At 42.4% G+C, this 24,250-nt stretch overlaps 1 protein-coding gene across 1 annotated transcript in view; it reads left to right on the top strand.

The window, feature by feature from the left end:
• Positions 1-24,250, top strand: part of SLCO4C1 (solute carrier organic anion transporter family member 4C1) — an 812,270-nt gene that overhangs the window by 228,542 nt on the left and 559,478 nt on the right. The window contains exon 4 of the mRNA XM_069625459.1: positions 19,314-19,410. Within this exon, the coding sequence (XP_069481560.1) occupies positions 19,314-19,410 (97 nt within the window). The remainder of the gene's footprint in view (positions 1-19,313; positions 19,411-24,250) is intronic.

Genomic DNA, 24,250 nt, shown 5'->3' with positions numbered 1-24,250 from the left:
GTTGCACTAATAAAAACCTATGAAATTCAGTAAAAAAACTTTGTTAAAGGGATATTATGGTTAAGTTGCGCTACTTAAAACCTATGAAATTCAGTAAAAAAACGTTGTTAAAGGGATGTTATGGTTAAGTTGCGCTACTAAAAACCTATGAAATTCAGTGAAAAAACTTTGTTAAAGGGACGTTATGGTTGAAAGTAAAACCGAAAAACCCTTGTAATTCGCCAGTTATGGCAAGCTAAGCAACCATAACTCGCGCCACCACCGTGCACTGCTAAGACTAACACCCAGGACATCAAAGATGACATCACAAATGTCATTGATGACATCACTGATGACATCACATGTCTGGCTCCCCCTTTTTTCCTTTACTAACATATCTAGGCCACATGGTTTTCTTCAGTAGCAGTCAGGACCTAAAAATTGAAAACTTACTATATTTGTACACTTATCCTTCAAGTATGTTCTTACAGTAATTCCCTTAGGGTCCAGTCATATCATATGAAACATATACATAGGGGAAGACACAAGCTTGAAAGACAGCAATCCTTTCTGTGCATGAAGATAATCATTAGGGTTATCAGCACTTTCTGATAGATCTGTTGTTTTTTTATTACTGTACTTTCCCTGTATATGCTCATATGTGTATACATTGTACTCACACTACTTTCCTTAGGGTCCTGTCACATCATGTGATACATATACATTGGGTAAATAACAGCTTTGAAACAGAGTAATCATTTCTCTGCATGAAGATAATCAGTTAGGTTGTGAATTGTTTCCGCTACTACTTCTGCTTTTTTTACTTACTTCACTTTCCCTGTATATACCCATATTTGTATGTGTTCTTTTCTCTTTATGTTTTGTCTATAATAATGCAAGTATGTAGTAAGTGGGTTTTATTACCTACTTATCAGATGTTTCACAGTACGCAAAACTTTATAATAAGAAAACAGTTATCATTTCACTATTCAAAATGGCAAGCTTATGAATATTGCACCTCCATCATGTATGCTGCACACAATGCCTATGTTTCTACATGGGTCCCTTATATACTGCATAAAACTTCATAATAGAATGCTACATATATCAACACATTGCTTAATGCACTAATTAGCACTTGATATTTATTCCAATGATCCTTTACACTTTTTTTTATTAACATTACAATAAGAATCCCTTGTACAGACTTTTCTTGAAAGGTAAATGCACATGTGATGTCATCAGTGATGTCATCAATGACATTTGTGATGTCATCTTTGATGTCCTGGGTGTTAGTCTTAGCAGTGCACGGTGGTGGCGTGAGTTATGGTTGCTTAGCTTACCATAACTGGTGAATATCAGGGGTTTTTCGGTTTTACTTTGAACCATAACGTCCCTTTAACAAAGTTTTTTCACTGAATTTCATAGGTTTTTAGTAGCGCAACTTAACCATAACGTCCCTTTAACAAAGTTTTTTTACTGAATATATATATAGATGTGCGACTGTCAATTCAAGGGGTGAGAATCCAGGGATAGCAGGGAAAGTGTAATTCCCTTCAAACATTGATGTACCAAAAAAAGTAAGTCCTCAGTGTGTTTAGGGGCTGCACAATAGGGGCTCATAGTTAAGGATGCATAGCTTCCAATACCTGCTAGAAATCCCTCTAGGGACAACCCACTCACATCTCCTAGCCTAATACATCACACTCAAAAGGCACACTGTGATGTCACATGCCAGTTCTTGTTAATAAGGCAGAGGTTACGTGCTACTATTACCTTAATGGAACACACCATTGCCATTTCCATTCACATGTGCACACAATGCACACTACCTTGTACTATATTGTATTGTATTGTTCTGTACTTACCATAACCATCTGACTTAGTGCTTCCAACTCTCTCAATACTAATGAATTCTTCCTCCCACGGTTGCAGCTCCAGTGGTGATGGTGGAGGGGCCACCTCCTGTGGTTTGGTACATCAGATTGAGGACACGCTGCACTTTATAATTTTCTAATAGCTGTGGGGTTGCCAGCCACTTCTTTATTTTGCACAGATGTCCTGTCACATTTTGATGGTCTGGCAAGTTGTGGTCTTAGGCGCCCCAGATTTGATGACACATGTTTCATCCTATACAATATGATCCAAAAGCACAGAGAGCTCCTCAGAAAACATGGTTTGGCATTATTTCCCAACCTTGTGGACAACAGATGGCATGCAGTGTGGAATGATAGCAGCTCGTGAGGCAAGGAGCAGGCCACAGACTTTGTCACAGGAACCGGTAGTTGGTGTTGTAAAATATACCAGAGCATGGCACAGGAAGTTGGAGGAGAGCAGTAGTGAGCAAGCAGGGCAGGTGAGCAGCAGCAGAAACCTAGACAGGGTGGTGCATCAGTCAGGAGGCAAGAAGGGGCACTGGGTGTGATGATTGCTAAGGAGATTTTCCATTTGTGTGCTAACTCCCCTCCACCTGTGAGACACCTAGCTATTTTTATCTGTTCTCCTGAATGACTGGGAGCCCTTTTTATCTCCTTCATTTTTTTGCTCTGACTATGGGAACCCTTGTTCATTATTTGTGTACTTTATTTTATGGAGTTATGCTTTCCTCCATCTTTCCTAAGGCATCTGTAATTTAATTTTACAGCACACCATACCTTTTGTGCTGGAAGCCCTTTGGTCTTCCCTTTTTATGTTAATTTATTTTCCTTGTGAGAGGTAATGTTGCCAAGGATAGGGGGAAACTTTTTATCATTACCTTTTCTTTTGTGAGATCAGCACCACCTTATGTAGAGTGCTGAGGGGTTACACTGTATTCTCACTGCTCCTGTAACATTTCTACTACAGTGACAAGCATACCTGAATGGTGGGATGCAGTGGACGTGTTCTTCTGACTTTTGTGTAATTTTTACTCGCAGGCTGTTCTCACAGCCACAGTAATGCACAGAAGGGTCTCCATTGACCCATACTGGTGACTGTTTTCTTTTTTGTAACATTTATTGGTTGCTTGTCCTTTCTTGGTCCCTTTCTGCCATGCTGGGTGAGCAGGTTCCGATTTAACTTTTGTCTTCGGCAGGAATTCTTTGAGAAGCCTGCAGAGAACTGATAAACACCGTCCTTCAAACTGTTCCCAAACTAATTTGGTTTAGAAACACATTTTATGGAAATGGAAACCTCTGAAAATGCTAGCGTGTCCCAGATTACAATTCCAACTCTGATCAGCTCAAAGAAGTAGAAGATTCATCATTGCTGATCAAGCACGTCCCAGCGTAATATCAGCGCTGTTTTGGAAATCATCGCCATCCTCCAGGGTCACAGCTCCCTGCAGAGCACTCGCCCCTTGATGCAATTTCTTGCTACAAACATTCCAGACTATTTTTGAGCTGGAATCCCTGGTCATTTATTGAAGCTTCTGCTTGGGACCCACGTCCACCATCAGCAAACATCTGCTGAAGAGGTGACTGGCTATTCTTGATCCATACAAGAGGCACAGCACTACCAGTGACTACAGAAGCATCCTCTCAAAAGCGACATCCGTAGGTCCAGATGAAGGTCGCCTCCACTGCCTGCTGAAACGTCTCCGGACATGCATTTGTACTGCGGTCCATCATTTAAATATCAGGAATACAGCTTCCGACGTTGACCTAGGATTTGTCTCTACACACCCACAGGATTCATTGACTAACCTCTCAGTCCGCCAGGAAAACAGCTCCCCTTGAACTGGTTCAGAACTAGAAAAAGTTCACTCTGAGACAAAAGGATTGAAAATATCTCCTTACCAGATGATAATAGATTGGACCTCTGTGGGTGGTCATTTCACTTTCTTCCATATGATGTACATGGTCTAGACAAAATCATGCTGTCCCGTTGATCATGTTCACGGAACAAAAAATGTTGCTTTATATCTGTTGTTTATGCACCCCTGAAACATATAGTGTTCATAAATGTACTCTTTACCCATGTTTGGGGCATTGAATTTTTTTCATATATCTTCTTATTTGTTTTGCTCTCATTAATGACTGCATGAATTTGTATGTATGTTTGTCATGTACTGTATAACTTGAAATCCAAATTTTCTTCTTTCTAAATTAAATAGTGGCCACTAAATTAAAAACGGCGGCTTGCTAAAGTTGTTGTTGCTCTCTTTTCATTGGTGCCTTTGTCTCCAATCGGGTCAACCAAGGGTATAGATTTCTTTGTGTATCCTGAGGTCCCTTAGGGTTCTACATTTACTGTTCTCTTTCAGTTAAAAACAATCACACCAGAATTAGGAGTGTGTAAAAGAACCCACTTGGGTAGGTCAATCTTTATTGTGTTTACCTGTTACTGATGCCCTTTTTTGACCTTCCCAATACATAGGGCTAGCCTTTTTGTTCACCATTGTTTCTGTGAGGACAGGAAGCAGGGGAGGATCCCAAAATTCTGCTGATCTTTGTCTTCCAGCATGCCTGCCTGCAACCAGTTCCAACTGGGTGGCGACAGCCATATTGCAAAGTTTGAATGTGGCATGAGTGTTGATTGGCTAGTTTCTTGGATAAAAGGCAGGTATCCTGAGGCTGATGCAGAGCCAACCACTGAAACTAAAGATCTAAAAATGAAGACAGCCAGAAACACCAGCAGCACCTTCCATTGACCAGAGAAGATTGCTGAAGTACCGCTGCTGTCCTGATCTCATTTTCAAATCAACAGGGAAGGTCCGAAGAGAATGACTTCCTCCCTTGGACTAGTGGGCATAATCAGTACTAAGAGGACCTACATTTTCAGTCATCCCATGACGACCTGCGACCTTCCTGGGCTTCAAACCGCTAATAGCCTGGAACCTGCGACCATTGTGCAGTGCAACATCTTGCCAAGAACAGGCCCTCCAGAAACTTTGGTGGACTCCTTCTGGACCTCCAGATGCAAGATCCCCCCTCCTCAAAGTCCCCGCAACAGAGAGCGGGACCGAGCAAGCGAAGCGAATCGATCGAACAGAAACCGTTCTTCATTGGTGTCTGAAAAAAGGTGCCACAACCACAGATCCACATTGGAGCATGAAGGGAGCCTTTCCCCGAGGTCCATGGACATTTTTTACCATCACAATCTTGCTACTTACTTGTAATTGAAGAATCCTTTGGAACTTTGTTTTTTCTACAACTGTGCCTTACCTGCTTTCCCTCCAGTCTGACTTTGAAGAGCTGATACTTAGATGGGGATGGACTGCTAAAGCCTTAAGGCCTCTGAAAAGTATTACAAGTCTTAACAAGCACTAACCTGCTATTGTTGCTGTTGTTCATCATTTTATTCCTAGAATATGGCATTCTGAGTTACTATAACAGCGGTTTTACTTACCTTTGAATTGTGTTTGTTAACTTTATAAGTCTTAGCCTGTGGTTTACTCACCTCAAGTATTGCATTGATTTTCCATTGTGTTTACTAGCTTTGAAATAGTACTTACCTATCTGAAGATTTACCTTTGCCTTGTGTACATATAAAATAAATAACAATTTTTGATATACATCTAAGTGTGCACGTTTTTCTTTGGGCCTATGTATATTATAAGTTCTCTGTATTGACCTACAGCTCATATCTCCTTCCTAAGATAAGCCTAGCTGCTCTGCCACACTACCAAAACATTGGCCCTCATTACAAGTCAGGCGTTAAGGGTTTAATCAGCCGTTAACCCTTAATGCCTGATTCACACTTTAACGCCTGCTTTTTGCAGGCGTTAAAGTCCAAGGCGGTAAGCGACCTTCGTGCTAATTACGGTGCCGTAATTAGTGCCTTCCCCATCCCCATTATGCCCTATGGGGCAAAAATGGGAATGGGGAAGGGCAAATGGTGAATGGGGAATTACCGCCCCACTCACCTTGGAATGGGGTGGTAATTCCGCCATCCACCATGCTAATAGCACCATGGTCCAGCGCCGGAGTCGTAATGAGGCCCATTGAGTGGTACAGGCCTATACTAGAAGTTGGAGCACTGTATATCAAGAGGACCGTTGCATAATTTACAGTATAAAGTCCTACCATAGGTGGACTTTAGAAAAACTCCCTAACAGTGGTCTCCAGGCTTCTGGGGCTATGAGGCGCTCCCATGCATGTGCAGTGAAACTAGGGAGGTTCAGGATCCTACCTTTGAACTTCTCCACATGTTGTGAAACCTGGGCATTTGCCCATTACCTAAAAATACACAAAATCAAAAATGTGTTTGTGCTGCATTTAGATGCCGATTTTACACATGGACAATCTGTTCATTTTCACTACATGTGCAATTTGCATTTGGTAACTAGGTTCCACATACAATGTCTGTGTTGCATGGAGAAAGATGACAATTTTGTGGAATGGCCATTCCAAACCAGATGCTAAAGTAGTAGGACTATTTAGGGCAGGTTTTCCCACTAAATCAAAATTAAGCTGTTCATGTAGATATAGAAATGGGTTTATAGGCTGAAGATGATGTTCAGTTTGTAGGTGCACTACTTTTGCTGTGTTTTATTATCTAGCCTATTGTGCTGTGTTTTATTATCTAGCCTAGCAACGTATTATTTATATAAGGAGAAGAATATAAGTGATGACCGGTTTATTTCAAATGCTGTCCTCTGTCTCGTAATATGCTGTCATCACCTCTAATGGAAGGTCTGGCATGCACTGTGAGCGTAATCGCCACTAAGCATTGTTTATTTTGGCGAATGACCAGCACATGCCTGGGACGGATCATGTATGCCCATTAATCGCACAATAGGCTCAAGTTGCGCAGCTGAGACTAGAAAACATCCCCACCAGGAATCATATAACACTGGTTATATTTCTGTTTAACTATGTCACTATTCATAGAGAGCCCATTTAGACCTGCTGGACCCCACGGAACTTCTGTGGGTTAACAATTCAATCAGAATGGGTAGAAAGACAATCTTCTAGGAGAACTGGTTTGAGTCAGGTGTTCTCTGCGTTGATAATGGGCGGTCCAATGGAGAAATGATCCTCCTCATCACAGTAGCCAACCACTATAGCTGTGCTAATGTGGAAATACGGAACTGCTTTCTACTAAGAGATGAGAAAAGATGAGAAGAGTAAAGAGAATAGATGGTTGCTAGGCAGGTCTCTCCAAGGCCAGGCCAGGAGCCCTGATTGAGAACCTAACTTACATCCTCCCTTTACAACCACTACACCTTCCTTCTAACCGGTTCTAGGTCATTTGGTCGAAAATAAATGGTCGACAGGACCAATGGTCGACACCAAAAGGTCGACAGGTCAAATGGTCACATTTTTTTTTTTGTTCACTTTTTTTTTTGGGGGGGGTTCCCCCCCCAACCTCCTTTTTTTTGCTAAAAAACCCTTTTTTTCCCTAAACGAAAACCTAAAAAATATATATATAAATGTAAAAAAAATTTGACCATTTGACCTGACGACCAAATTGTGTCGACCATTTGTCTGTCGACTATTTGACTGGACACCCTTCTAACCAATATTTTTCTACTTTACCAGAGTTTGCTTGTCCTTTTGACCATGTTATTTCTTGTTGTATGTCTTGGTTCCAATCCCTTACCCTTCCCATTACTAGCAGGTCTTAGGTCCTATCAAGGGGGGAATACCCTGCATGACTGAGGGCTCATAGAGTGGTGCAGAGTAGACGGGGGCTTATGCAGTTGAGGGAGTGTGGGGCCAATGTGTGGGGTTCTGTCAGGATGTGGGTTGTGTTCTGGGGTGATGGCTGTTAGGGCAGGGACTTGCATCAGGAGAACTGGTGGGATGCAGAGCTTGAGGGGACTGTGGGGTGCCAGTGAAAGGTAAGGCTCTGAGGCAGGTGTTTCACGCCGGGTCAGTGTGGAGTGCAGGCTGAGTTTCTGGGAACTGCTGTGATGCACAGATGCAAAGAGCTGAGTGGAGGTGTTGGAGAGCCAGGAATTCAGGCTCCAGTTTCTAGGGTTTTTTGAGGAGAGTGTACCATGGTGGTGGCACATGAGGCAGTCTGTGGGTGGTGGACCCGGTGGCAGGCAGGAGTTATTGGTGCAGTGTGGTTGGAGCAGGGCCGTTTTGGCGCCGGGGGGGCGGGGTCACGAGCATATGGTGTTCATTGTCTCTTTCACATTTTAGTAGTTTCTGGCCCTTTGTTTCTGTTTTTGTTTGGTCTCTACTGCCCAACTGGGAGCTTGTTGTCCACAGGAAAATAGGGCTTGCGGCCGACCCATTCAAGGTTGAGGGGCTTGATTGTGCAATTGTGGCAACCGCATGCAGCATATTTTAAACATTATTTGCCTCATGACGAGTTTGGCGGTAACCCTTAAATGCGGCAGTAACGCTATTACTGCCGCATTTAAGGGTCTTCAAAATCATGGCCAGTGATAACGCCAAACATTCCCAATTGGGCCCAATGGGGAATGGGAAATTCCTGAATGGGCACAATGGGGAATGGGGACTTACCGTTCTGCCAAACCCATGATCCGGTGGTAATACCGCCAGGGTTAGCGCGCAACTCGTGATGAGGCCCTATGAGTTAAAGGCTTGTTTGTGGATGCTTTTTGGGATCTTAAATTGTGGAAACAGTGAAGCACATAGGAGGTGATACAGAACTATGTTCCTGTGAAATACCCATGTTTTATTTGGTTTATTTTATGGATTGATAGATGTATTTTGGAGTTGCCGGCTGTTACTCCTTGGAATGGGGAAGTTCCATTTCCACTGCATGCAGAGAATGTTGTTGGGATTTGAGTTGTTAAGCATGGACAACAACTTACAGGCATTAGGGGGTGTAGAGTGGAGGCCCCTGAAGTTGAGCTTAGGTGGGTGACTATGTTGATTGTCCTTGGCAGTAAGTTTTCATTCCAGGATTCCTGGTCAGCTCCTGGTAGCACAATATGTGTGTTACAAGCATTCTGAACTGTAATACTTGGAAGCGTCAAGTCTGTTTTTGTCTACCATTGTCTGTGAGTCTTCAGACTCAGACACACAAGGTGGCAGCTAGATAGGTTACTCTGATGTGCCAAAGAGATTACAAGGTCTATAGCTGTCCTGTAGAGAGTGGGGACTGGTGACAGGATGTCTCGGGCAAGATCAGCAAAGGGGGTGAAAGCTGCCACATGTTTGAACCCATAGCTAAATTGGGTATTGTGGAATACCAATGCCAAAAGGAAAGGCCTGCAAGGCCAATATGGCTGTTAAGGAAGCCATATGCAGTGAATATATGTAATTCCATTTGTTTTGTTTTGAGCTCTGACCTCTTGAATCTAAACCTTTCTTTTATAGTAGATCCCACCATTCCGTCTCAATCAAACTCAGACCTGAGAAATGTCCCATGCAGAGGTCCGAGTGGGACACATGGACCATTTCAAGTTGTCATGCAGAGGTCTGAGTGTCACACTCTGACCTCTGTGTGACACTATGGGTGAAGGTCCTAACTCCCAAATTATGTTCCCCTTTTCTGTCCACCAAATTCATCTTGCATAACATCCCCTCTGTGCTCTGTCACTTCTGACAGCTGGCTGGGTAATCCAGATTGTTCCATATGGGGTCTGGTAGAGTACAGTAACACTTAATAGACAATGTTTTATGTATGTATTTAATGGACATTACAGGGAAAGCAGTGCATTTTTGGCACATAAATGCCTACTAAACCTATAACATTGATTTACAGAACGGAGGACCAGAGTCCTTAACAATGGGTGACAGGATATGGATTTAGGACTAGATGTTGAGGTGGAAGTTGGAAACATGAACCAGGGATGAGGACAACAGAGAATGATATAGGAACGTGATAGTGGAAGAAGAGATACATTTAGGACGAAGGGGTGATGGAGAAGTGCCGTACGGTTGTCATAGAAGGGTGTGGAGAGAGGAGAATAGGGAGATGTGATAGTGAAGAATACTGTGAAAGTGGTTCTTCAGAAAGGAGGCGGGCATGGAGGTTGTATTGCATTGCACAGAGGGAAATGAAGATCATTACGCAGTAAGGAAGCCAGGAGAGGGAGAGAGAGGACACGAGTTGGAGTGCTTTGGGCATGAGAGGTTTCCATGTCTTAAAATCACGGCAAATTAAGGCATGTATACACAATATTGCAGCAAAAATTCAGTTTTTTAATTTTTTTTTATTGTATTTGATTCTTCAAAGAAACTTTACAATTTGCAGATTCATAAAAATAAAAATACAAAATTATGAATTCTTTTTCTTTTTAAAACTTGCCAATTCATACACAAATTTACAGAATAGAAAATACATTTGATTCAAACAGATCTAGCACAATACTAAAATCATAAATTCAAATTATTAAGAGCTGCAACTCGTTCAGCTAATACTTTGAGAAAGTTTGTTACACTGATGAGCAGATTCATACTGTTCCCCCACAAACATCTGTTCCACAATGTAAGCCTCGAAAGTTCTGTACCGGAATGCCAGTGGCTCCCAAAATGCATCATTCTAAGCTCCTCAAAATATATACAGTACATCACCAAATGTTTCGGAGATTCAATAGTACCGGGAGCTTGACAGAAACGACATTCCATACCTTGGTTCCCAAACTTTTCCCTATTCCCAGTCCAGCTACCGATACGGACATATCTGCAAAACTGATTGAGTCGAAATCGCATATATAAATTTCTTGCAACCAAACATGGGAATTGGAGTATGTATCTGGGCAGATCACCCATTTTTCTTCTAAATACTGCATATTCTTTATAGGATTTGTAGGTACCTATGCGATCTGATTGCAAGCACCAAGTAGCAATTGGAATTTGATTTTGTTAGCTGGTAAACATAGTATGAGATCTTCCTTAGAAATATTTGTATCTTCCAGAATCCCATCCATTTTCTTTACAAATTTGGATAGATCAGGTAGAGATCTTAGTTCAATCATTATGTTCAGATCTACATAAAGAGAGTTCCTAGGGGGACTCAGCATTTTCCTATAATTATTTAATTGCCTCCAATTCCGTTTGGCAGAAAGAGGCAGTAATCTAAGTTTGTGCCGAATTATGTTGTTGGGAATAGATTTTGCTAAACCCAATACCTTTTTCCACAATTTACCTTGAAACATATCTAACATTTCGTCCATCTCTAACGTACATAAGTCAAGTAAATATAATATACATGGTTTGATTTTTAACAGGTAAAATTGAATAATAGGTATTAAGGAAAAGGTACAATATTTTCTGTACAAGATACACATGTGTGATGCCAAAGGTTTTATTTTTTCCCCGAAAAGTTCAGTCCACCATATTTTGGTATTCTGGTTGGTAAGTGTGCATCCAAGATAACATATATCCTTAACCACCTCAAGCTCTTCCATCCCAATTGACCAATTACCTTTCTTATTTTTTTCTTTTCATCAGCAAAGATCAAGATCTTCGATTTAGCCCAATTAATCTTTAGATTGTGATCCTCCGCAAAAAGATGGATGGCATCCAACTTATTTTGTAACCCAAACGGGTTCTGTCGAATAACAATAGATCATCCGCAGAGCTGATACAGTTCAATTTGAGATGACCGAGGCCTGCAGGATAGGTTATTAGATCCTTCCATAAGATATCAGTGTGTGAAAGATATAAATTAAATAAAACCGCAGCCAAAGAACAGCCCTGTTTCAGCCCGATTTCAGTCGGAATCTCTTGCGTTAGGGTTCCTATTTTATTGACACGTACCCTATAGTTCGTATTTGAATGCAGTATGCTGTCAAAGCCACTAAGTGTACAGGGATCCCTATATAAATCATTTTCTTCCAAAATTTAGATCTTATTACAGTGTCAAAAGCAGCACTAAGGTCAAGCGCGGCCATGTAGACTGCTCCTGTTCCCATTATTTTCGTTTGACACTGAAAGAACGATAGGATAGTGGCATTGAGAGTGCACCCTATAGCTTTCCGAAAACCAATCTGAAATTTGGACAGGGTATCATTCATAAAAAGAAATTCTTGTAATTCCTTTAAAATAAGCTGAGAGAAGACCTTGGAGGAGGCATCAGTTAGTGCTATAGGTCTAAAGTTTTGTGGATCATTTGATGGGCCCTTCTTATATATGGGCACTATTATGGCGGAACACCATGAACTAGGAATTCGTTTGGTGACAAATATTGTGTCAAATTTTAATTTGAGAATTCTAGCCCAAAATTGCGGATCTAGTTTTAATGCACATGATGGGATCCCATCCGGGCCAGATGCTTTAGATTCCTTTAGTTTTGCTATTGCATCTATTATGTCCTCTACGGACCAGGGACAATGCTCCAAGATTAACTCTGAATACTCCATATCCGATTCAATATAAAATAATTTTGGTATATAATAACGAACCCAGGTGGAAGCTAAAATAGATGGCTCGTTGGAGATGTCAAGGGCATTCAGAGTTCTGATTAGAGTCCATATATTTCTAGTGTCATGGCCCAAAATGTTATTCATCATACGTTGGTTGTCCTTGATGGAACTAGCATGCCTAAATTCCCTGATCTGATTCTTGAACAATAGAATAATACGCTTCTTTTCAGCACAATATGCATCATGACTCAGATTCAATCTCATTAATTTCCTCACATTGCAATTTTTTAAGATTTTTAGATTGTGAATGCTTAGGTCAAATGCATGTTTGCTCCTTTGGAGTTGGATACGGCTTGTTGTCTTGAACAATTCCCAACAAATGCGCCTGTATGGTGTTGCTTAATTTCGCTTCGATACTAGCGTTCGCATACACAGGATTCCGACTGATAAATATAAACAGGGCATCATCCTTGATTTTATTAATCAGTCTCTTACAGATATGCCTGTTCGATCTTATCGACACACACGGCCTGTCGATCTCTATCAGTTTAAGTGATGCTTCCGTGTCTAGGCTCCAATTACTTATATTTATACTAATGGATATGGCTGAATGATCCCCATACCCGAAATTTGAAATTTGTGTAGGTTCACAGATATTACACAGAAAGGTGGATATAAAAAAGTGATCAATATAAGAACTGAGATCACCCCACTTCCAGGTAAACAAGTGTGAACTTTGTTTAGGCTCCACCAATTGCATGTCCCATCCAAAGAGGTATCTCACCCACTTTTGCCCATTTTTTATTGTCAAGGGTAATTTATTCTTTTCCATACACACTCCAGGGGACTTGCTCTTATAGCAGGAAGAGTTAAAATCACTGCCTATTATAATCCCAACATTTTTCATAGTTACAAATAGATCTTCCAAAATTCCATCAAATATATTAACAATGTGGTCCCAAGTAATTCAAGCCTTATATATATACATATAAATACCAGTACTGGATCTTGTGTTTTGCATGAATTCAATTGCAATACCATTACACTTTCATCTTTGTACAACAGCATAACATCAAATGTACATCTTTTGCTTACAAGTATCACTAGACCACCAGAAGGCCTACCCTTTAGACCTCTAGTAGCATCCATCGAGTAGCAACTATAACCAGCAATATTGAAAGAAGACATATGCATCGTCTCTTGGAGAAGAATGATTTCAGGACATTTCCCTAGATCTTTTTTACCAAACCACCGAAAAAAATGTGCCAGGCCACAACAATTCCGTGATGTGACTCTAAGAGGACCCACGCTACGCTAATGAATCATCATTAGCCTTCGCAGGTGGACATGCTGTTCCACTTGGACCTGGTGTAACCCCATTCAGTGCAGCCACTGATGCTAGCAATTGCTTCAGAGTGTCTGCACTAATGTTGAGCTGTGGCACCGTTTGTAGAGTCACTTCTTTTATGTTTTCAACTACAGGGGGGGTTTCCAAAAATTCCTCTGCATCTTTTACATTCATGAAAACAGATGGGACGCGACCAAGTGCAATGAAATTCTTCCTCTGTTCCCAAACCATCTTCATGATTATCATAGACTGGAACCCACATAACATATGGTGGTTACAGTTGGTAGCGAGCCGTATCCAATCAAGATCATCTGAGCGGAGCATTCTTAATGGGGGAATTGCTTGGAAGGTTTTCAACATAAATGTTCTGTTCAAGCTAGTTCTACCATTCATTTGCACATTGCTTTCCCATCCCATAATAACTGGCACGCCTGAAACCAGTTTCTCCTCATGGGCCACTTTATTAGTACCTGACTCTAGTTCACTTTCTTCTTTATATACCTCTTGTTCCACTTCCTCCTCATTCCCATCTGTTATAGGATTAGGACTTATCATCTCGTCGGAGGGTTGCTTCTTTGACTTGATCATAGGTCTAATCCCTCCCTCAGGGGGTAACACCTCTTCTCCATCCACATCACCAATATTTTCATCCTCACCTTGGTTATCTCTACCAACCGTTCCTATCATCCCACGTTCATCTGTCGGCACACTCCTGCTAGCTTTACTACTACAAGGATTGATGTTTTTCAGTGGGTTTTTTTTCAGTTTTTTTATTATTTACTGGGTAAAATTGTGATAAAGCAGTTTGCACACCCGAAGTACCAATACCAACAGATGCAAATTGACCCTTTTTCCTGAGGCTGGGGATTACATTCTTTGCCAAGCCTCCCCCAACCTGACCAGGTTCTATGTTCAGATGTTTAGTCTTTTGTATACATTTTTTCAGGGGATCTTCCTCACATCTTCCTCACAGCCCTCTCAGATGAGGTCCAAATGGACCTTAGACTCTTCGTCCAGTTGGTGGAGATCAATACCATTCTCCTCATCCAGGTTATGTGCCACAACTTTGCGCAAGTTTGGAGGTGCAACCTCCACATTTTTTTTTGATTTTGCGTTTCATTTTTTCCTTTTCACATTTTTAGACTTGTTATTCTTTGCCTCTCTTTTCTGTGCACAAGCTATAGTTCTTCTTTCTCTCCTTGTCAGTACCACAGTCTGCATTTCACACTCACTTTCGAGATCAGAATCAGTCATGCTTCCACACATCCCTTCCTTTTTGTCATCAGACAGATCAATTAAGTCTAGAAGCACAGAGGGACTGTCCGATTCTTCTCTCTCGGGCACCAAATCCTGTTTCGGTGAGTGCGGGCACTCAATCCCATTTTTACTTTCTCCTAAAATGGATTTCTTAACTACCTCGATGTCCAATTTCATCTGTTGGATAACACTGCCCAGAGCTCCTATTGATTGTATAAAAGGATTATTAGATTTCAACTAAGGGTTCGGATAACGGCCTATGGGTGCATCCGCCATTTCAGCAAATGATTTTATTTCTGCATTTACCATTCTTTCATCTCCGGGGGTTTGTGTGGAGCAGTCCTTAAGGGATACTCCCATTTTGTTGCCCACTATTAGAATGGACACAGCATCACAAGTGAATAGAAGTCCCTCTACTTTATTGATCTTAGATAGCACTCGGTCATATTCGCTCTTAGGTCAGTTAACTCGCAATGAGTTCTTTCATGGCCCTTGTCGAGCAAGTCTAGAATCCTAGTTAGAATTGGAAAATCCACACCAAACCCCGGGGCATCCCGGGCACGTAACCCCAACTCCTCGTCCTGTCTAGCATCTTCTCATATTTCCGCTTTGGGGCGTATACCTATCTTTTTTGCAGATAGGTCAATCTGTTCAATGGGATTCGTAAAAGGATTCTTGGTTGTTAGAGGATGAGTAGAATTAGCCAACAATTTCTTTTCATATATATATCCTTTTAGTTTTTTGTCATTGCATACCACATCCTCAGTTATATCTCCTGAAAAAGAATGAAGGCTACCGTTATATTGAGCCGGTAGACTAAACATATGGACATCCTCTCTTCCTATTGCTCTTTTAGAGACTGGAGTGGAAGGCCCCAAGGAAAATCTCATTCTCTTACCCACTTCTGCCTCAATTATGGGACCGAGGATAGAGCAACCATTCAAACCTCCCATCGCACTTTTAGTAAAATTCTCAGTGTCTAGCTTTTTCCTCATCCATTCATCAATCTCTACCGCTTCTGAGTCCATTAACCATGGTACCTGGGCTCACCACATGCACTCACTACAGTTATAATCACTCTAGTGTCTCAGGCTAGCAACGTTACCAAGTTCTGAGCACAATTTAAGCAATTTCAATTCCACATGAAGAGTAATCAAGCAAGTATAAACAGCTGGCAGAGCCCATCCTAAACAGATTCAAACAGAATGCAACTAAACAGCAACTTACGCCCCCGCCACCACGCCAAACAACCCAACAGCCACTTACGCTTCCACTTCGGATGCGCGCGATGTGCATGCATCAAGCTAAATATAGGAAGTGTTGCAGGGCCAAAGGCGCGGGAGGTGGGAGGAGGGAGGCGAAGCCTGTGGGCGGAACAAACTGCAAAGAAAGAAAAAAATAAAGCTGTAATGCTCTGTAAAGCTAACAGGTGGAACGTGCAAGGGTGAAGCCGTGAGCCGCGGCAAAGCCGCGGAACACTGGGTTCCGAGAATAGAAAGTCAATTTATAACAAAGTCACTGAGCCAATAACTTGGTAATGGTCCAAAAAGCAGTCCAAACGGAGTCAGGCGGTGCCGTGTTGCGCCAGCAGAAATGCTTCCTCTTCCAGACGGCGATAGTCTAAAGCAAGGCATTGGCAGTGGCAGAGTAACAGGCAGCTACAGCCCAACAGCCACTTACGATTCCACTTCCGATGCGCGCACTCGATGCGCGTGCCTCAAGCAAAATATAGGAAGTGGTGCAGGGCCAAAGGCGCGGGAGGAGGGAGGCGAAGCCTGTGGGCGGAACAAACTGCAAAGAAAGAAAAAAATAAAGCTGTAACGCTCTGTAAAGCTAACAGGTGGAACGTGCAAGGGCAAAGCCGTGAGCCGCTGCAAAGCCACTGAACACTGGGTTCCGAGAATAGAAAGTCAATTTATAACAAAGTCACTGAGCCAATTACTTGGTAATCGTCCAAAAAGCAGTCCAGACGGAGTCAGGCAGCGCCATGTTGTGCCAGCAGAAATGCTTCCTCTTCCCGACGGCGATAGTCCAAAGCAAGGCATTGGCAGTGGCAGAGTAACAGGCAGCTACAGCCCAACAGCCACTTACGATTCCACTTCCGATGCACGCGCGCGATGCACGTGCATCAAGCTAAATATGGGAAGTGATGCAGGGTCAATGGCGCGGGAGGAGGGAGGCGAAGTCTGTGGGCGGAACAAATTGGTAATGGTCCAAAAAGCAGTCCAAACGGAGTCAGGCAGCGCCGTGTTGCGCCAGCAGAAATGCTTCCTCTTCCAGACGACGATAGTCCAAAGCAAGGCAGTGGCAGAATAACAGGCAGATACAGCCCAACAGCCACTTACGATTCCACTTCCAATTCTGTGGTTTTGCCCCCACAACCCCTGCTCCCCTTTAAAGGTATAATGGCATACACCTTTACCGAGTCAAACCACAGCATTTATGCCGTGATTTTTTTTACTGGTGACATTTTTGCCATGACTTTATTACCTGATAGCCTACAGAGATGGCAAGGCGGTGAGCCGAGGATGATCATAGCGAGTGAGGAGAATAGTAGGGCATGAGATGGGCCGATAGGTAAGGTGGGGTAAATATGTGTATAGTTTTGAAGACTATGAGAATAAATGTATACTTTGACCTCTGTCTGATAGACAGCAAGCCAATCTGGCGACGGACTGGGGAGGTGGAGGTGAAGTGGAATAGGTTGAAGAGTATACAGATTGCAAAGTTGGGGACTTTGTACAGAGGTGAAAAAGCATAGTTGGAAATGATACAGAGGAGGCTGGTGCAACAGTCAGATCGCGATAGGACTAAGAAGGAGATAATCACACATTTTTTCTGATGCTGAGTATGTTATGTCTGGCTGCAGTGGCCGATTTGAAGATGAAGCTTGAAACGTTGTGAGGTGGGTCAAAGATGACACCAAGGTTGCGAGCAGAAGCAGAGTAGTTAAGTTAGTCAGGAAAGAAGGAAACAAGACGGATGAGGGGAAGAAAGAGTAAGAGATAGCCTGTTTGAATGGGAAGTAGAGAACTTAAGTCATAGAGGATTTGAACATGAGCAAATAAGATGCCATCCAATATTTGATGGCGGAGAGACAGTTTGACATTTTTGATCGCAATTCATCAGGTAAAGTGTGAAAAGAGGAGATCTGAGTTTCATCAGAAAAGAGTTGGTAGTAGAAGCCATAAGAGGGGATCAGGGCGCCAAGAGAAGAAATATAGAGTGAAGAGAAGCAGGTCCAGTGCTTATCCTTGGGGAACACCAAGAGTAAGAGGGGTTAGTGAGGAGGCAAGGCTGTTCCCGGACACCTGGGAGTGTCTGGGGGCGAGATATAAAGCAAACCAGGCAAAAGTCTCTGATGCCCAGGATAGATAATGTAGAGGGAGGGTCTGAATGGTTGACAGTATCCAAGGCAGCTGAGACGCTGAGAAGAATAAGAATAGATGAGCGTTTGCATGATAGGCAGAAAATATTTAGTTGCCGACATTGAGGAGAGCTCTCTCGGTAGAGTGCAAGGGGCTGATGCCAGATTGCAGAGGATGCCAGATGTTGTGTGTGTCATGGAACTCAGAATGTCGGTTGAAAACTACTCGCTCTAGGATTTTGGAATAGTGAGGTAAAAGAGACACATGACATGAGTTGGCAGGACAGTTGGGTCTAGGCCAGGTTTTTTGAGGATAGAGATGACAGTAGCTGACATATAGGATGATAGAAACGAGGCACAGTCAAGAGAGCAGTTGACGAAGGAAGCAAGCTATCAACCCACACTGGGAGCTATGAGCTTCACTATGTGTGAGGATTGAGGGTCAATGCAGGCACAGGAAGGGTTAGCCATGAGAGGAAGGCAAGAGAATATCAGGGTTAGGGAAGCGTTAAGCCTCCATACAGGGTATGCTGGAGCACAACTCAAGCCCATCATGCAACCACTGTCTGACTAATTTCAGTGCTTCTTCCAGTAATACAGCCTGCCCTCACAGGTTATACGCTCGTTCTCAGGCGCATTGTGCAAAAGCCCTTTTCCCGATAAGCTGCATGCTTTGTTCACACTTCACTGACGCTCAGACATGCAAACTATTAGAAGCTAGATGCCAACATTCCAACCCGTCTCTGACCTTTACAAATATTTCAAATGTGTTTTAGTTTGCTCCACCTTCGCGCTTCCTCTCTTCCGATTCCCTCTTCCATTCCTCTGCAGACTAAGGTCTGTATACCCCGGGTGGGGCATAATGCAACACTTTCCAGAAAGGCTTTGGTGCTGTTGGACCACTATCATGGGGTCTGGTGCAGTACAAAAGCTCAGAACATACCACAATGTCATGGTCAAAGATAGGTATGTTTTTAAAATGTAAAACTGGAATAAGTGTAAACAAGTCATGGTATGCACAGTCTAATGTGAATGTTTTACTGTAATCGGGCCTGTTTTTAAGAGTAAACATGTACGCCTGAAAAATGACAAATGTAATATTGTGTACAGATACACAATTGCAAACCAAATTCTCATTTTCTTCACAGGCATTGGTTACGGCATGTCAGTAGTGGGTCCTGCTGTTGGTTATGTGTTGGGGGGACAGTTACTTAACATTTATATTGATGTTGATCAAGGCAACAGGTAAGAGATATCTTAAGTCTTCTTTGCATTCCAGGTGCTAATGTAACATAGATTTGCATTCTTCTCATGACTTACATTACCCTTACTTTCTGCACAGCCTAGACATGCAATATTAAACGTATAAGACTGCCTCTCTCATTACCCTTACTTTCTGCACAGCCTAGACATGCAATATTAAACGTATAAGACTGCATCTCTCGTCAGAGATGAACTAGGTAAAGACGTCCCGGGGAAATGTTTGAGGCAGAAGAGTAGGGACAGGGGGGTTGCAAGGACTGGAAAAGATCAGCGGCTAAGCTAATGTCGGACTGGCTGGACTCGGGGCTAGCTAGCATTTTGATTGTAGCACATGAGCTTCTATCCAGGGCTACAACCAAAAGACCCGGGCTATAGCCCTCTTAGCCCCCCCCCTAGCAACGCCTCTGAGTAGGGATGAGTTTAAACCTCTCGAAACAATGGACCTCTCTACAAGCGTGGCCGTAATCTGGTGGTAAATGTTTCGAATTATTGCCAAATTCATTTAGTCTTAATTCCACTAGGTCCTGTTTCATACCGCAGGGTTACAAGTGGCGGTCTGGCGGTGTAAATCCCAAATTCTTTTTGTCCAAACGACTCCATGGGGATCTTTATCGGATTTTCCTTGAGTGGTAATCTGCTGAGTTTCTGAGGTAAAGTGGACGCTCTAACTCCAGCACTTTTCTGAAGGTAGAGCCTCCATTTTACTTCCAAACCCACACTACAGTGATGTGGTAATGTGGAGCTAAAATGGCAGAAACAGAATGAATGCCACATTGCCGCCATTTGTACCACACAGCAATACTCCTAATGAGGCCCAATGTTTCCAAAGGTTTTACTCATCCATATAATTGTGGTATGGATTCACTGCACAGAGCAGGAACAACCGTGGGGAATCCACTCCATGCATTTCCCTTCTCCATACAGGGAATCTGCAGGCATCTCCGCCCACATCAGAATTCTGATGTCAATGTTAATACAGGGATACATAAAGAGCTGCTTTTAGTGTCTGCTCAGAGTAGGTGGCGTCGATAAGGATCGGATATAATGACGGCCTCTAGGTTCTGTCATGGTGTCTACCTTTACCTATTTCCACATAGGGAGTCAACAGTCCCAGGAATCCGTGCTCCCCTGGATCACCATGTCTGTTTACTATCCGTGTGTAAAATGCTGAGACTCTAGCAGAGAACCGTGCACCAATAACACACTCTGCCTTCACCACCACGATGGCCATGAGGCTCTTATTATCAACACTGACTAGGGCCCTAATTCTTGTGAGCAGGAAAATCACGGGGTACAACTCGCTTTCATGAACAACACCTGCACTTTATTATTATTTCTTTTTACTTTGTACATTTTACATTTCATTCCGTTTCAGTGAAAAAGCAGCACAACTCAAATGATTTGTTTGCCTTAACTTTGGAAAGTGTGAGACAAAAACTATAGTATGGGATGGTTGACAGTGTCGAAGACTGCGGAGAGGTCAGCAAGGAGGAAGATAAAGGGGAGTTTAGAAGGATGGGCAGGGGTGAGCATGTTAGAAGTGTGGGTCATTGCTATTTACCTCAAGTGTATGCTATAGGTGCCCGTCAGGCTCGGAATGGTCTATAGGGCAATGGGGCAAGGCCAGAACCAAAAACACAAAATGCTAGTGTGGGATAGTTTTTTGGGTCAAATTGGAGGACTTTTTTGGGGAATGTGGGCCAGTTTGATGAGTTACTTCACTATGCGGCAAGTAGTTTTGACAATTATAATTTGCATAACATGTTATCCAAACACTCCCCCTTGGGTACTATTCAAACAGACTGTCACAAAAAGAATGACTTGCCTTTTGCAACTGTGGACCACTTTTTCATTGGTGCCCGAGAAAATGTTCTGCCCGAGTCCGACCCGGGTGCCCGTTATAACCACTTTTAGGGCAGGTTGTATGTGATTAGCGCTCAGCCCATGCTTTTATGGGAACAGCAGTTCTTTAGCTTGCATAAAGTTTGTTTTACAGCAAGGCAACTTAGAGGTACAGTACACAATTTTCTTTGTATGAAATTGGGAACCTTCGCACCATTGGACCTGGTTTACATTATTTTGGATCTTGTACTTTTCAAGACTAATTGCAATGCTAGGGACTGATATTTCATTTTTCAAAGAGTTGATTTCAGATTTTTACAAATCCATACAACCATAACAAACAATCACAGAACACAGACTTCAAAACAATTTGACACAGCATATCCAGGAAGTAACCTAACATCAATTAAACAAGCATTAAAACTGCTAAATACCAAGCAATCTAAAATAAGACACCAACCAATCTGAAAGTGGACAGTCATTTTAAAACAGTTAATTCCCAATCATAGTATTAATCGAGGAAAGTATAACTGCCCTCCCATAATTTAAAACTTCTCAGCCAAGCTTTCTTTATAAAGCTGGCAAGGGCAAAAATGACAACCGGCTTGGTTGAACTTTACAAAGACATCATTGCCGGGACAATGTGACCTTACCCACCTTCTCTGAGCACATTCAATAAAAACATTCTGTGTATCATGTAAAAGTTGGTAAAACAATGCAAAATAGAATAGGGTCTCGCGTTCCATACAAATGCAGTCACAATCTGATACCCCTAAATCACCATTGGACCATTCTTGCATTTTTGCCCTTACTGGGAGTATATGAAACCTATCTTTTGAAAGAAGAGATCTCTGTTGAGGTATGGCCACTTCGAAAAATTAAGCTGCAGGCCCATCTAGTGAGACAGGGGTAGATATGCCCTTATGTGTTGTTTTAGAATAATTTAATCTTCCCTCATAGATGCCAAGTAATACATGGCCCTACTTTTTATCTCAATCTTAGAAACCTCTCCAATACTTTCTGGGTCCTCAACATACGAGGACCAGGAAAGGCTGCGTAACAAATACATACAGGGATGACCAGCATACTTTGTGGTGGCCACAAGTGAAATCAGGTTCATCATCTGTTCTTAGGTTAGAGCCCGATGATTGCTAGACCATAGTGACAACCAAGTCACAATGAGTCACACAAATATGGGGTCAGTGAGATACATCATTGCAGTTTCACGTGCACTGAATAGACTGGTGTTGAAGATGGGACCAATTGTAATCATCTTAAAAAGGTATTCTCTAACTTTTTTAGACGTTTTTCAGCTGTAGGTCCCCAAATCTTGAATCCATAAATTCCAGTGGGGATAATTGTACCTATATAACCTGTTGTATGTTCTACAGGGGAATTTTGCTAAGTTCTTGCTACTCCAAAAACTCCCCCCTATAGTTTGACTCATCTTAACACTTTGCTTCGCAATATGCTTATCTCATTTCAGCCTGCTGTTGAACCTAATTCCCAAATAGTCAAAGGAGGATTTAAATATAAGATATTTAATTTCCATGTCGAGCAATTCATGTATATTGACCACATTGTCACTTTAAGGGTGATGTTAGGCAGAAAGGTAGGGAAGAGGCTGGGGCTGGGCAGTATTATCACAGATGGCACAGATGGCACTTGAGGGTCTGGTTGGTTGAAACAATCACCTCTATTCACAACCAAGATATGTCCAGTATCAGAGTCCAGACCCTCATTAAATTCATTGGGTTCCTTGTGTCAGAATATCTCAATTTCCTCTTCCCCTGGCAGGACCGGCGCGTCAGTGCTGGCAGAAACATGTTCCTATCTCCCGCAGGTCCACACTTTCCTCTTTGTCCAGTTTCGGGATATTCCCTAAACTCACAATTAATTCCCTTTGAGTTCACTGTAACCTTTCTTCTATTATCTCTTACTGAAACAATCACATGTGAGATATCTATCTTTTTTGAGCTCATAGGTCAGCAGTCCCACCATCTCACCCCGCCCCCAGTACGACTCTGTTCTCTTCCTCAATAAAGCCAGCCCAGCATTCTTATTAATGTGTTTGTTAACCTTCATCCTTACATTGTTTAATTCCCTTAGGCCCTGCTCCTCATTTGAGATCGAATACGCAGTTTCCTTCACCTAAAGATCTTTCTCTGGGGTTTCCAGTATGCTTTGCTGGTTTTATTTTTTTCAACCCCATTCCAAGTAACGTTCCCCTTATACAAAGCTTTAGCGCGTCTCATACATCCCCAAGTTATGGATTGTACCCACGCTTTGGTTCCAGGAAACTTTTATCTCCTTTCTGATCTCTTCTCTTGTCATTCTGTCCCCAAAAGTTGAGAGGTTCAACCTCCAGTGTCTCACTTTACCATCAGTCTTGCCAGTTGGGTTTAATTCCAACAGCATAGGAGCATGTTAGGATAATACAAGATTACCAATGTGGATATAAGTCGGCTCAGGGATCGGTTCCTTTGACATGAGGTGAAAATCAATGCTCAAATATGTGTTTTGTGCAGAGAAAACAGGGTATTCTGTAGACACCGACCCTCACGGGGGACATACCTATGCGCAAGTACATGTAGATATGTGTTATACCATCAGCCCTCCCCCAGACTAGCAGCTGAGAAATCTAGTATTGGTTCCAGTGCAACATTAAAGTACCCTTCAGGAAAAATGTTATCCTTTTTAAACACTTTCATGACAAAAATATACCTCTTCACTTACCCCAGACGACATCAACCTTGTCTGTTGAGAAATGTACAGGCTACGCTTATGTGTTTTTGAAACTGTAACTCAAAGGAAAACCACATTTGCAGTTAACTTCTTTTTTCACACACATGCATTTCCTCCTCTTTGTAATCAGAACATTCAGCTCCTTGACATTACAAGTGTTCCCACTTGCCGCCCTAATAAGTCAGTTACACTTGCGAACCTTTTGTACACCCACATCACCATCTGCCAGTTTGCT

The sequence above is a fragment of the Ambystoma mexicanum genome, chromosome 6p, assembly GCF_040938575.1.
Source record: "Ambystoma mexicanum isolate Mex_15411 chromosome 6p, UKY_AmexF1_1, whole genome shotgun sequence".
Taxonomy (NCBI): Eukaryota; Metazoa; Chordata; class Amphibia; order Caudata; family Ambystomatidae; genus Ambystoma; species Ambystoma mexicanum.
Note: the sequence above shows the minus strand (reverse complement) of the source record. Positions and strands in the feature narration are given on the sequence as shown.